This window comes from Orcinus orca, chromosome 10, assembly GCF_937001465.1.
Source record: "Orcinus orca chromosome 10, mOrcOrc1.1, whole genome shotgun sequence".
In the NCBI taxonomy this organism is placed as follows: Eukaryota; Metazoa; Chordata; class Mammalia; order Artiodactyla; family Delphinidae; genus Orcinus; species Orcinus orca.
This window is the reverse complement of record NC_064568.1, coordinates 47759847-47774403: the sequence shown is the minus strand read 5'-3', so window position 1 is coordinate 47774403 and position 14557 is coordinate 47759847. Positions and strand designations below refer to the sequence as shown.

At 54.3% G+C, this 14557-nt stretch overlaps 2 protein-coding genes across 24 annotated transcripts in view; both read left to right on the top strand.

Annotated features, from left to right (window-relative positions):
* Positions 1-4254, top strand: part of CTDSPL (CTD small phosphatase like) — a 125121-nt gene extending 120867 nt beyond the window's left edge. For 2 of the 7 annotated variants that reach the window (XM_004277913.4, XM_049715932.1), the window contains one exon: positions 551-4254. In XM_004277913.4, the coding sequence (XP_004277961.1) occupies positions 551-676 (126 nt within the window). In that variant the 3' untranslated portion in view covers positions 677-4254. The remainder of the gene's footprint in view (positions 1-550) is intronic. The other 5 variants (XM_049715931.1, XM_049715930.1, XR_007479688.1 and 2 more) reach the window with 5 other exon arrangements.
* VILL (villin like) overlaps positions 675-14557 on the top strand; it is a 27924-nt gene continuing 14041 nt past the window's right edge. For 4 of the 17 annotated variants that reach the window (XR_004475762.2, XR_007479679.1, XM_049715882.1 and 1 more), the window contains exon 1: positions 6005-6140. Coding sequence is in view for 7 of the 17 variants with exons in the window: in XM_049715882.1 (XP_049571839.1) it covers positions 6055-6140 (86 nt within the window). In the remaining 10 variants the exon portion in view is untranslated. The other 13 variants (XM_049715881.1, XM_033402145.2, XM_033402144.2 and 10 more) reach the window with 9 other exon arrangements.

Genomic DNA, 14557 nt, shown 5'->3' with positions numbered 1-14557 from the left:
TGTCTTGCCCATGGCTTCAGAATGTCCTGAAATTTTATACTTCCCCTTTTACCTGATCTCTGCTAAGCGTGGGAGGAAATGGTCCACTTCTCCTTGCCGTGCAGTCTGGCACAGTGACCCTAAGTGGAAGCCCTCTGGTGCCCTCTATGTGGGCTCCCTGATGTCAGTGTTGGCTGGTGTCCGCTGGCTCCAAGTGCTCTGAGGTACCAGAAGCTGGTTTAATGCAATGGCAAGAGCGTTCTGGAATTAGCAAGGTGCTAAGCTAGTTATATATTCTGCGCCCTGGCCACCTTTTCTGTGGCAGGAAAACAAAACAGGCAAATGCCTGCAAAGTGGGTACACTTAATTTTGCCTTCCTGAACCAGGTAGATCTAGATTGATTTTAGTTGGGACAGGAGAACGAACAAGATGATGATGATGATGATGATGATTTCCAGGTACCCATCCTCCTTACCAAAGAAAATGTTAAAGTACAGGGACACAGTCAGGCTAGAAGCGGCCCCCAGGCCTGGATACAGTTCTGCTGCCCCTTCCACGCACTGTCTTCCAGGTGCCTGTGCAGTCCTGGTTCGATGACATGACAGACACGGAGCTACTGGACCTCATCCCCTTCTTTGAGGGCCTGAGCCAGGAAGACGACGTGTACAGCATGCTGCACAGACTCTGCAGTAGGTAGCCCCGGCCTCCGCCCGCCTCCCGCCTGTGCACCCTGGAACCTCAGCCTCGGGACCTGCCTGGCCTCAGCTCCCCAGGAGCTAAGAGTGAGGACACGCCATACTCCAGGCCACGGGGCGAATGTGGCCATACCTACCTGGTTTATTTTTTAAGAACAGAAACAACTATTTTAAAATGAACTCTTTTAACGAATTTCGTAAAGGGACATGCATTTTACTGGATTTGCTTTTCTTAAAACATACCAAAAAGGAAAAAAATGGGAAAAAAAAAAAAGCTTGATATCTATCAGACTTCCTTTCAACTGTCCTCCCCTCCAGCAGACAGCCTGTCCCCTTCTACCCCAGCTCAGAGTAGCTGACCCAACTCAGAATCTCTTTCCTACAGGATGAAGTGCCTTTTTGAATGTTATTTTAAGCTGAGAGTTAATTTTTCTATACAACGTATTTCCAGACATCTTTTAGTCTTTTATTGTCTTAGCTTCTCTAAGAAGATAAATATGACAATTTTCTAAAACCTGGAAGGTGGGAGGGAGGTGGGTGGTAAGGGATGGGGGTGAGTCATAGGAGCCTGTCTCCCAGCGGGTGTGCTGCTCCGACCGCCTGTGGCATGCCGCAGGGTCAGGCCCTTGCGAGGAGATTTTGTGATGGTGTCAGTGTGTGCATTCATTTCTGACCCAGTTTGGAATGTATCCGCAATCGTGTGGCTCAACGCTTTAGGAAACGGTAGATCCTTTTATATTACTCTTATTGTTTCTGACGGTGACAAATTTGTCTTGAGGTCACAGTTTCCCCTGGAAAAGTGGCATCATGTCACTTCCGCTTTCACACTACTGCCATATTTCTGTATGTTTTTGGTTTGGTTGTTGTTGGTAGAACAGTTCTAAGAAACTCTAAAACCCTTGGATAGTTTTATAAAAATCTGATGATTGATTTTTAAATCTGTCCTTTCCAAAAGCTGGATACCCGTGGAGCTGTTTGGGAATTTTCTTTGCTGCTACCGTGCTGCCACCAAATGGAATTGACCAGCGGCTGTTACACTGTTCTTTGCCACTGTGCCTACGCTCAGAATCTGCTCACTGCTAAGCTGCAGACTTGGACAGGGTCAGAAACATAGGTGTCCCACCCCGTTGCAGACTGTGGACTGCGTTCCTTCCCTGGCACCAGCCTTGGGAGTTCAGAAGGGAGCAAAGACAAAAGGGCCAGCGCACCTGACCGGTGTGGCGTTCATTTCAAACAGCAGTCAAGCTCAGAGTTTCTGATAAGCCGACTGTTGTCTCTTGAGAACCTGTGGCCTCAACCCACCACCACGCTGATGTGGCCCGAGTCCATCTCTTGGTCTTCTCTTTTGAAGCACAGCCTATTTCTGAGCCGAGGGTTGGGGAAACGCATCTAGATGTGGGACCCATCGCCCAGAGCCAAGGAGAGGAAGGGCCCCCTCCCTGAGCCGGGGCTCCCTTTGCAGCCTTTCCCAGTGAGATCTTTTAAGCAGTGCCATGTTCCTCGTTTGACAATAAGACAGTCTATAAAGTATTGCTCTTAAAGATAATTTAAAAGAACCCTTTCATGTTGGCACCATTGCCTTAGTCCTCTATGGGTCGGGCCGGAGTTCTGGTGGGAGTGACTGGCACTAAGAAGACTGGAAAACGGTGGGGGGCGGGGAGCTGTCAAAGTAAAATTTCTTTTCTGCTTTCATTCATAAAATAGTGAAGCCAGCTGCCAATCACGTCCTCCCAACAGCACTTTGGTCTGCAGACTGCCGTGCTTTCAGAAGAGAAGTAAGTATTCAGGGGTAACCAGGTCTCCCCATGCTCTGAGTGTTCCAAACCCAGTAATCCACATGCCAGTTAAAATAGAAAGAGCCCCTTGCAAGGCATGACTACAGAAAATAACAGTTACGTGGCGGGTCTGCACATGCCATACACCTTGATTTGGAAAACTAGTCATTAAAAGAACCCACTGCCTTAAATGTCTTGAATGTTGCAGTCAAGGGTCTGACATGTGCTGACATCCACACAGAAATCAGTCCTGATGAGAGCCTTAGAACCTCACCTGTGCCCCCTTCTTTGTTGGCATCCCAAGGTCTTATTTGGAATAGGGGGCAGAGAGGACTGAAATCCTAGAATATTCCAGGGGAATCAAACCTAGGAGTCGTGCCCCACTTCCGATGGAGTGAAGACACTTGGCAGGCTTGAGCCAGACACTTCACCTGGTCATTCCTGAAACCGTGAGCACCATTGCACTGAGCCAGTGCAGAGCTGCCGGGGGTGGAACCCAGTTCCTGCCACCACAGACGCAGAACGTCTCAGGAGGGCAGCGGGCCCTCGGAGCGTTCTGGATTCTGTGCACCTTATTTGACCCCACTCCAAAATTCCGTTCTTATTTTAACCCTTGATTCTGCTTTATGTACATAATCAAAATATCTATATCGATATATATATTTTTAATCATCTACATGTAAATGAAGCAATAGAATTCTAACATAAGGCCAAGAAATGAGATGAATGTTCGGGGTTTATGTTTTTTAAGGTAAATACGGGTATTGTTTTTAATTATTACCTTTTATTAAATTGTGGGCTTTAAAACCTAATGAAACCTATCAGCTATTTCTCTGTGCCATATACTTCCCATTGTTACCAAAACACCCCCCAACTCTTTAGCCAAATGAGAAATCTGACCTCTTGAGTTTCCATGGTCCTTTCGGTACCAGGTTAAAATATAGTCTCCTGGAAAAATATTTTTTACATTAAGATCTGGAACAGGATTCTGTGGCTCGTGGACTATGATGTTATCACATCTCTGGCCGGGCCTTGAGTGGAGGTGCCCAGGCACACCTGAGGTTGTTACTACTCTGTCTTCCATTGCTCTGGAATCCTACGTGTTGGTCCGTGGTTTCACCCATTAGCTGTTTGTAAACAATGCATCTGTATCCTAAAAAGAAGCACCACGTGTCATAGCTGATGGTTGACGGGGAAACTCCTTTGATGTGGTGCAATTTTGATGAGATGATTTTGGAGACATGAGGATGCCCTAATGACACTGATTTGTCATGGTTGCAGCATTTGAACTTGTATAAAAAGGAAATCTGTATAAGTCTATAACCTGGCAACATTTTTATGACCCTGTGTATTAAAGATGGCTTTCTCATAAAATCCAGAACCGCACAGCCCTATGGTCAAACACTCGTGACGTTTGTGCCTCTGCTTTTAAAGGTGCTGTGATGGACAGTTGGCATGCCAGGGTTCGAGAAGAGTGGATGGTTTGAAGTGCTTGCATATACCTGTGCAAAATCAACTGGCTGCCTCTGTTCCTATTTTACTGTAAATTTGATGGTATCTGTTCCTGTTCCATTCTCTAGGGAGCTTCTCTATAGACAAACACACACACGCACACCCCCAAGTGGTGGAGATGCTGGTGGTGTCTGGGTAGTCATGGATTTCTGTTGGACATTTGAATGTGTAAACAATCCAGCATCACTGGGGAAATACTACATGTAGAATGTGCACGTTTCCAGGGCCGAGCATTGTCAGTCAAGAGATTTGCAATGATTTCCTTCCTGCCAAAAATAAATACATGAAACTGCGCTCTCTTGTGGGTGGACTGCTTCTTAGCACCTCTCCTCACTCTGTTCTCTGTTCTCTCCCAGCTGCACAGCCTCACACCGGCACCTTGGGTCTCCCGGTGCCCCAGCTTCTGAAGAGCAGGGGCCAATGGGAGCAGGATCTCAGGAGCCACGGACCTTGACTCCAAGGGGAGCTAGGAAACCACTCTGCCCAGTGTTAGGACCCTGGCTTCATCTCCCCAGACAGAAGCGGTCTGGCTTACCATCCTCCCCCAAGGACTCCAGCCCTACCAACAGGCTTCCAAGTGCAGCCTGAGGAAACCACAGCCTCAGAGCCACAGGCATTGAGTGTGGTACCTAAACCCATAGCCCTCGCATACTCTGGCTGAGGTGCTGTGGTTGTCAGATGAAGCATGGCAAAGGACCCAGGAAGAGAGTAAGGATATCCAAAACAGTTTTCTTGCACTGGGACATCCAGAAACATTGCCCTCAGCCAGCCCCTCTGTATGAGAAGGTAAGGGGTGACAAGTTCCCTGCCCTGCCCCTCTGCTAGGAAGTCCCGGCAGAGCCTTGGGCACAGCCTCACCACTCTAAGGACTGTTTCTTCATAATGATACCTAATTCAGATAACAGAAAACACCAGGGTCAACAATCTCAGCAGATAGGTCTTATCCCCATTTTGTGGATGAGAAAACAGAGGCCAGTGAGACAATGCTCTGCAGTCTATTTTGTCTGTCAGAGGGATACAGGGTTCTGCCAGGCATGTATATTCATCCCAAACAACACAGGGCACAGTGTTATATCAGGCCAGGAAACCTAATATTTACCCAGAGACACACCCCAACCCCCCCCACCCCCTAGTTAGTCTGTACCATGCCCCTAGGTGCCCTTTCTGCAGTAGAGCTCCTGGCCAGCCAGAGCGGTCACCCCAGCTTCCTCCCTGGTCTGGATTCCTAGGCTGTGTCCCTCTCTGTCCCTCTGTCTCTCCTTTGCTCAGCTCCCTAGCCCTCTCCCTCCCCTTGGCTTCTCTGGCATTGCCCCCAGGCCCCACCTCTGCATACAAGCAAACAACTGGTTGAGAACTGTCACTGCCCCTGAAGCTGGGTTTAAATGGTCTGGGGTGGACTTGAGGATCTGTATTTTTAAGGGCCCTCAGGTTTCTAATGGGCAGCCAGAACTGAGAATCACTGGGTTAGGAGAGGGTGCTGTAAGGGAGGTGTGGGGTGGAGAACCTAGAGCCCACATAGCCTCCTCCCGAAGGCCTGAGGGTCCAGTGTGTTCTCCTTGGAGATCAGGCTAGTGGCCATGCCAGGTGGTGAATCTGGGCCGTGAGCAGCCTGTTGATTCGCAGGCAGCCCTGGCACAGGAGATGTGTGCCACGCCAGCATCCCAGGTTACACAGACTGCCGCTTATCCATAAGCTCAGCAGACTGTCTTCCCAGGTGGGCTTTCCCCAGCCACTCCTCCCCAGCCTCCTACCCGGGTCCTGGAATACAGAAGTGATATAGGTGCTCAAACAAGAAAACATCAGGAGGTGAACTCTCAGTATGCCAGGTCCCAAGCAAGTGACCTCTTGATGACCTGTTCCCTTCCCACCTATTCAGAGGACCCGTGCCAGCCCAGCTCTCTAAGGGTGGGCATCATATTTTTACGTGCCCAGATGATTCAAAGGTGCAGCCTGGGCTGAGAACCTCCACTCTGGCTATGGAAGAAAAGAAAGTCCCCCAAAACTCTTCCAGGCCTGACACCTCCAGGTATGGCACAGGAGCTATGGGCAGGGCTTAGGGGGAATGACATATATTGCTTTACCTGAAAGGTGTTATGTATTCACTGCAGAAAATTCAGGAAACTCAGAAAAGTACACAGAAAACACTATATGGACACTGGGAGTCTTTCCCAAGGCAGGGGTGAGGCGGGGGTCCCAATAAGAGCCCCAGCTGCCTGACAGCTCCCTGCTTTTACAGTGAGGTGGGGAGCAGAGTAGCTACCCCCACTTCACATTGGAGCAGTGGATCGCTCAAGCCACCGGGAACACCTCACCTGGCGGGAGGAGGGGGTAGGGAGGGTACCGTCCTGGCCCCAGCTGTGTCTAATTGGGGGGGTGCACGGGGGCTGCGCAGGGCCACGCATTCCCCGCCACGGAGACGCAAGGCATCGGCACCTTCTCGTTCGCAGAGACCTAGGGCTGTTCTCTGGACCGTCCTCGGTCTCGGGCACTCCACACGGCTCATTAGAGTGGTGGCCCCCGCAGGCACAGGACAGGCTCCATCTCCTCGGGCCCTGGCCGTTGCCATGGCGCCCTCGGGGGAGTCGCTCTCGGACCGTGCGCGCCCCGGTTACTGTGTCACTGCTCCTCCGCGGCCTGCAGCCAGGTGGGGGGCGGGAGGGGACCCACGCGGGCCCAAGGCCGCTCTCCTCAAGGGCGTAGGACCGGACGTTTCCAGGCCGTGGGATTCAGGACACTGGTCAGGCAGCCCCGTCCCCGGCCCAGGTCCTGTCCGCGCTCCGGAGGGGCGCCCCCGCCCCCCCCCCCCGCCACCTGGGACCCGGTCTCCACGAGAGGCAACATCCTGCACCTGTCTGGGAGGGACTCGGACGAAACCTGGGACACCAGGACGCCGAGGTGGGAACCAGAGCGCAGGTAACGTGGGGGCGGGGCCTGCAGGGGCGGGGCCTGAGGCGGGGCTGGCATCCAGCGCCTGCCCCGCCCACCCCAGGCTCTCCGACGCCTTTATCAACATTGATGCCGAGGGGGCTGGGCCTTCGGAGATAAGCTGGTGGGGGGGTGGGGGGTGGGGGGCGGGGAGGAACAGAGTAGCGCTGAGAACCTTGGGAACCTGCGGGGCGAGGGTGGGGGCGGGTCGCGGCGTCCCGGGGCAGGAAGAGGTCAGTGGTACGAGGGGGTCATGGCCAGGTCGGTGCTGGGTGAGGCAAGCCAGGCTCAGTCCCCTTCTGACTCGAAGCCCGGATCCGTGGGAGGGTGGCCGAACCGGAGGAGCGGTTGACAGAGCTCCATTCTTGCTCCGGAGGATGAAGGGAGAGGCCGGTTACTCTCTCGTCCTTGTAGCATACTGGCTGCCTGTGATCACTGCTCTGGGCCTCAGTTTCCTCTCTCTGTGCCAAGGGCTTGATCCCGTGGAGTTGTCCACACCAGACACAAAACAATGCTGCTCATCTGGACCCCAGGCCAGGCCCTGGGCCCACTGCCACCGCTCCGGGCCTCGGGTCACAGATTACAGGGTGGGGCGGCTCTGGAGTAGGGCAGTTATGAGAGACTTCCTAGAGACCCAGAGAAGTCTAAGGGGAGGGGCCTTGGAGAGTTCCTTGTGCCCCCACCCCGCATTAAGCTGCTGAGGCTGCATTGTGCCAGGTGGGGTGTCCTGCCCACAACGAGGGCGGAGGGAGGTGCCGTTTTGGTTGAGTCAGGAATGTGGAAAGGGAGCCATGGGAAGATGTAGGGGAGAGGCTTCCAGGCAAAGGAAACAACAAGTGCAAAGGTCCAGACACTAGAATGAGGTCCGCGTCTTAAGAGACACAAGAATCCTGTAGCTGGAATGTAGTGAGAACTGGGGACAGTGATAGGAGATGCAGCCAGAGGGACAGGCAACTGGGGATTTGATTTTAGGGAAGCTTCTGGAAAGTTTGAAGCAGGGGGATGGCATGATCTGATTTATGGTTGAAAGATCCCTCTGGCTACGGCGGGAGGATGGATGTAGGGACCAGGGAGATCGAGAGAGGAGCTCGTGCTGCCAGTTGGTGTGAGAGGCTGCTTTCCAGAGCAGGGCAGGAGTTGTGAGAGGGCTGGCCAGGCTCAGGGGCCCGGATGAACCAGCCGCTGGCCAGTCTGCTGGGTGTGAGGGGAGAATAGGAACCCAGGATGGCTCCCAGGTTTGGGGCCTGAGCAGCTAGATGTTCCTGCCATTTCCGGAGGCTGTGAGGAGGTAGATCTGAGAGAGGCCTGACGTGGATGTCAAGTGTGAGGGCAGACATGCCAGGACAGATGGGACGAGATAAAGGAGACAGATGGAGGCTGGGGGAGTTCGGGAGGGGTGGGAGTTGGGGTCAGAAGAGAGCGTTTCCATGGTGTTTACAGCCTGGGGACTGGAACTTGGGAAAAAAATAGAAAGGAGACGGCGAAGGAGCGGAGGCTTGTGCCTGCTGACATTTAAAGGCCCCAAAGGAGGCGGCCGGTGCGGTGGGGAGAAAACTTGGGCTGGGGGAGGTTTCAAAAGGAAAGGTTGGTCAGCGGAGTTCCTGGTTGGTGGAGGGGAAAGGTAAGGTGAAGACAGGGAGCCAACCCCCAGCTTTTGGGCTCTGGGGACTAGGAAAGGGCCATTTCCAGGGAATGAAGAACAAAGACCAACCAGGGTGGACTGAGAGAGAAAGTGAGATGAGGTGGGGAGAAGTGACTGCATGTGATTTTGCTGGGGCCCAGACAAAAGGAGTCGGGAAACAGGTGTGCACAGGCAAAGAGGTGGAGCCAAACACAGGCACCTCACAGGCACACACGCACAGTCACAGAAAGGAACAGAGGCTCAAAAAGGCATTCTCCCACACACGAGGTCAGACACACAGACACACACAGGGGCTGGCCAAGTGCCTTGTGACACGGGCCTCCCTTCACACACAGGGACCCAGTAACTCTATCTGTTAAACACAGTCACACACCGGCAGTAGGTCCTCCTGGGCACAGCTGGACCCAGATTTCCTGGAATCCCCTCACCCTGTGACAGAGAGCAGTGGGGGTGAGGACTGGACATGGGGAAAGGGTCTTGGGACCAATTGGCAGCTTTTTTTTTTTTAAGGGATTTTTTAAAATTAATTATTTATTCATTTATTTTTGCCTGCGTTGGGTCTTCGTTGCTGTGCACGGGCTTTCTCTAGTTGCGGCGAGCAGGGGATACTCTTCGTTGCGGTGTGCGGGCTTCTCACTGCAGTGGCTTCTCTTGTTGCAGAGCACGCTCTAGGTGCTGGGCTTCAGTAGTCGTGGCGCACGGGCTTAGTTGCTCCGCAGCATGTAGGATCTTCCCGGACCAGGGATCTAACCCGTGTCCCCTGCATTGCAGACGGATTCTTAACCACCGCGCCACCAGGGTAGCCCCCAGTGGCAGCTTTTAGCCGTGTTCCCGCACTGGAAGGGGCATCCACACCGGCTGCACCGTGGCTGGGACTGAGGCCTGTGGTCTAAGTTAAGGATGGCCGTGCCCCTGGAGGTTCTGGAAGGCTCTGTTTTCCAGCTCTTCCCCCACCCCACAATCAGGAAGGAAAGGAGGGGGTTAGCCTAGGCGTGGAAGCGGCGTGTTCCCTGCAAGGGCTGGACTGGCCTCTCCCACGATGGGTATCAGGGCTCCCTGGGGAGGGCTGTGCCGGGCAGCGAGCCCGAATTGGGATGGGGAGGGCAGCAGAGATGCAGGAGGGAGCCCTGGCCACCTTCCCCCACCTTCTGAAGTGACCTGGGTCTCGCAGAGCCAGACTGCCGACCCCCCCGAACCAGCCTTGGCGCTGCTTCCTCCTAATGTTTGCTGGGGTGGCCTGGCCTTCTGGAGGTCGGGGATCAGGGACTCTCAGAAGGGAAATCACAGTGGATTCCACACCCCACATCTTGGTGCAGCCCAGGCCTCCATCTCCCGCTCTCTCTGGCCACTGGTACCCTGGAGGTGAGGCCTGGCAGTCCAGCCAGGGGAAGGGGTTGGCTCTCAGAGAGCTGGGTTAATATTTGTTGACTGACTAACTGATTGACTAAGTGTGAATGCCCCAGCCCGACAAGTGCTGGGGCGTGTCCTGCTGGGCGGGAACAGGGATTCAGTTACAGTGTTGGGGAGGGCAATGGGCAGAGCCTGGCCCCGAGCCAGGCCCAGCACTGCCCACAGGCAGGGTGAAGGAACGAGCAGTTTCCAGCAGGTAGGCCGGGCAGGGAGGAGACTGGGGGGCCAGGGTGGGGAGGGCCGCCCCAAATGGGGTGTACCACGTCGGGTCACTGGGCTCGGGGCTGCCGAGGGGCCGGTAGAACTGGGAAGGCAGCGAGCAGCCCAGCAGGTGAGGGCACTGGTGGAGGCAGGGAGGCTGCGACCAGAGCAATCCTCAGGGGCAGGAAAGTGTCAGATTTTCTATGGGGTGGGGGGGCGTGTCTGTCTCCCAGAGTCCATACACCTGGGGCCGGGGCCCTGTCCCTCCCTCCCACTCCAGCAGGCAGTGCCCCCCCGCCCCCTTCCTGGAAGTCGGGCAAAGTGACCTCAGGGTCCGCCCCTTCTCAGGATCCTCAGGAGGCGGAAGTTACACACCTAGGGGAGAAAAAGGGGCACCAGAGGAGGGAGGAGGCTCTGGGTAGAGGGAGGGGCGGGGGGTGTGGAAGGAGGGGGCTCCGAGGGAGAGAAAGGGGCCCCTGGGTGGGAGGAGAACCCGGGGAAGGGAAAAGGAGGCCAGGGGAGAGAGAGTGCATTGGGGAAGGAAAGGGGTGTGAGAGGGCAGCTCCAGGGGAAAGAAGGGAGGAGGAAGGGAGCACAGAAAGGGTGGAGGGGCAGTCAGGAGAGAAGGGGGCACTGGGGAGAGGGAGGATGCATGGGGGGAGGAAAAGGGCACCCAGAAAAGGAGGGGGCACCGGGACAGAAGGGCACGTCAGAGGAGGAACTGGACATCTGGGAGAGGAAGGGGGCCATGGCTGGAGGGAGTGAGCCCCCAGGGAAGAGAAGGGAGCTTCCAGTAGGAGGAGAGGATACCTGGTAGAGGGTCCCCACTCGGGGTGGATGATGGAAGGGGAAGAGGGGACACCCTCGGGTGGGAAAACCTGGTGGGTCAGAAGGGGCACTCTGGGGAGGGCAGGGGCCTCCTGAGGGAAAAGGGACTGCCTGGAGGAAAGAAGAGGGTGCTGGGGAGATATGGCCCCCACCCTTTGAGCATCCCTTCTCCATCCCCCCAGAATCCAGTTGGAAGACAGGTTACATGGGATGAGGCCTCAGGCCCTGGGAGCCTGAGAGTTTGGCTCTGCAGGCTGGCACTGGATATGCGGGCACCCTCCAAGCTCCCTGGGGATGATGCTGTCCCTACCCCATGCAACCAGCCCAGTCCCAACTTCCTGGCCGCAGTCTGACTTCCCTGCCCCAGAGGGAGCCCTGGTGACCCCTGTGCTGAGCCAACCAATCTTCCTGTCACTCTGTCACTATTTCACAGTTACAGCTCCTAGTCTGTACCTCTGGTCACTGCCTGCCTGTGCCCTGGTGGTTGTCACTAATCACTGCTTCTGCCCGTCACCGCCGAATGTCACTACCCCTGTCACTTGATGTCACCACGTGTTTCCTGTTGATTGAGACCACCGTTACATGGTCACCGTGTCTGCCTGTCACTCATGTCACTGTCACAGCAACAGGCCATCACTGCGACAGCAGTTCTGGGTGCAGTTAGAGCACGTGGTGACTCCCTTCTCTGTCCGCTTTCACTCCTGCAGTCATGGGCTGAGAACCTGCCAGGTGTCAGGCAGCAGGAGCCGGCAGTAAACCAGGAGGACAAGCCCCTGGCCCCGGAATCCAATGCTCTAGTGAGGGAGGCCAGGCCGTCAGCACACAGGGTCTCCAGTACGGGTTCGGGGGGGCGGCTCTAGCCCCAGCAGGAACCCCCTCTGCCCGCCCTGTTCTGGGCAGCTCCCTCTTCCACCCCACCTCACCCCACATCCACGGCCATCTTGGCCCTCTTTGAGAGGGCTGGGTGTTTCCCACTGTGAGCTCACCAGGGCCTGGGCCCAGCCTGGACAAAGACGTAAGGAAGCTGGGCCACTCGGTGCCACCTGCCACGCTCTGCCTCTGATTCTGTAACTCTGTATCTCCCCTCCCACTTCATTTCCCCTGATCATGCAGGGTCAAGGTTGTTCCTCCTGCTGATATAGCACGGCTAGAGTGGAGTGGAGAGGGGAGGGGAGAGGAGTGAACACCACACCAGGGCCACTAGGAGTGAGAAATTCAGAAAGAAGGGACTTCTGGGTCTATTGGGCAAAGCAGCAGCAAGAAGGAAAAGTTGCAGCTGGCAGGATTTAGTTTACACGTCGAAAGAATTTCCACGGATGAAGGAATGACCAAGCCTCATGCAGAGGTTTCTGAAGGAGGGATGCAGGGAAGCCCGGGGTCGTTGAGAGTCACCTGCCGACATGAAACAAAATCCAGAGCCCCCTTCTTCCCCAGATCCCTCTCATTCCACGCTTCTCTCTCCTGTGCACACTCAGAACCACAGAGCACGGCAAAGTTGCTGTTTGCAGAGCCAGTGGCTGTTTGCAGTCTGTGTGTATTAAGCGTTCAGCTGTGTTTCAAGAATTTGAGAATGTTTTGGTTTGATCTATGCAAACTGCTCATGTCAGCTAAGCCTGTCACTTGCTGCAGAGTCTGTCATCTTCAGAGACAGTCCGTGTGTGCAGAGTCTGTCCTGGGTTTGCAGAACATGTGTCTGATCTGCAGAGCTTCTTTCTGTCCTGAGCCTGTTTTGAGAGTGTCTTTTTTCAGAACCTGGGTCTTTTTAAACAGTCTGTCCCTCTTTCTTCATGGATAAGATATGCTTTTATTGCAGAAGCGGCCCTGAACGCAAGCCTATCCCTGTCTCTGGAGCTTGTCCCGCGGCCTTGGCTGGGACAGCTCTTTCTGCCTAAAGACACCGTCCCTGTCTATAAAGCATTGTCTGTTTACAGTTCCTGGCCCTGTCAGCAGAACCTGTTTCCTCTGCAAGGAGTATCTCTGTCTCTAGACTCTGTCCCTATTCATAGAGTCTTTTCCTATTTCAGAGCCTATTCTGTCTGCAGAACCTGAGCCCTATTTGTACAGTCTGTGACATTTTTCAGGGCCTTTGCCTATTTGCACAGCTTGTCTCAACTTCCTGGATAGAAATTCTCGTCTGCTTGCAGGCTTTCCTCCTACGAAGAGTTTCTCACCTGCCATGGGTCACTGTGTCTGGGAGCACCCCTGTCTTTCGACAGAGCACATCCCTGTTGGCAGAGCCCATGCCTGTCTGCACAGTCTACTCCTAATTCCATGGGTACTTGTTAACAGAACCTGTCCCTATTCATGGAGCCTTTATCTCTCTCTAGAACTCATCCTTTTCTAAAGCCTGTCCCTGTTTGCCGAACCTGGGCTCTCTACAGAACCCAGCCCCGTTTTAAGATCTTGCCCATGTCTGGGGCATCTGTGCTGGAACATGGAGCTGATTTCCCGGCCGGCTCCTTTCAGCACATCCTGCCCTCTCTGAAGACACTGTCACTGTTAACAGAGGCTGTCTGTTTGCAGAGCCTGTGTGGGCTTACAAAACCTACCCCAATCTGCCAAGTCTCTGTCTATACAGGCTTTGTCTGCAGAGCCTGTGTCTTTTTGCAGAGCCCGGATTGCTCTGCAGAGCTCACGATTGCTTGCCCAGGCTGTTCCGATCTCCTTGTTTGCAGGATTTGAGGCTGTTTCCCAAGGCTGTCCCTGCATGCAGAGCCTGACCATGCCTAGAGAGCTTTTGCCTGTTTCAGAGCCTGCCTCTGTCTGGCAAGCACTTCTCTTACTGGTGATGCTGTGTCTCTTTGCAGAGCCTTGCCTATCTACGTGCCTGTTCATATCTGCAGAGCCTGTCTCTTCTGCAAAGAGTCCCTGTCTTAAGGGTTTGTCCCCATCCACATTTGCAAAGCCTTTCCCAATTCTGCAAAACCCCTCCACACCTGCAGAACCCGGGACTGTCTGTAGAGCCTTTCTCAGTGTTCATAAACTTTACCTGTTTGCCCAGCTTGTCTGAATTTCCCTGGGTCCAGTCTGTGTCTCTTCACGTAGGTCATCCTTACAAAGGTGGTCCCTGTCAACAGAACTCATCTTTGTCAGGAGAACCTGTGCCTGTTGCATCCCCTTCCTGGGTCTGAGGAAGCTGTCCCTTTTCTCTGCAGGTGCTGTGTCTCTTTGCATGGTTATCTCCTAACTGTCTGAAAGACCTACGCCTATTTGCCTTGTGTGCAGAGCCTGTCTTGTCTACAGGATTCTGTCTCACTTCAAGAGCCTGCCCCTGTTTGCAGAGTCTGTCCCTGCCTACAGCACCTGTTGTGACTAGCAGAGCCCTCGCCTGGCTGTAAGCCTATCACTGTCTACAGTGACTGTCCCTGGCTGCAGATCCTGTGTCTGTATGCATAGCCTGTTTCAAACGCCCTGTCTGTTTGCAGAGGTTGTCCATAGACTCAAAGCCTATCATTGTCCACAGAGCTCAGCCCTGTTTCAAGTACACAAGCACAGACGACAAGGCAGGTCCCTGTTTGCAAAGCCTCTGTGCCGACGTCTGCAGTACCCTGGTGTCCTGGTGTGCTGGCCCTTTTGTTTACGCAGCCCTC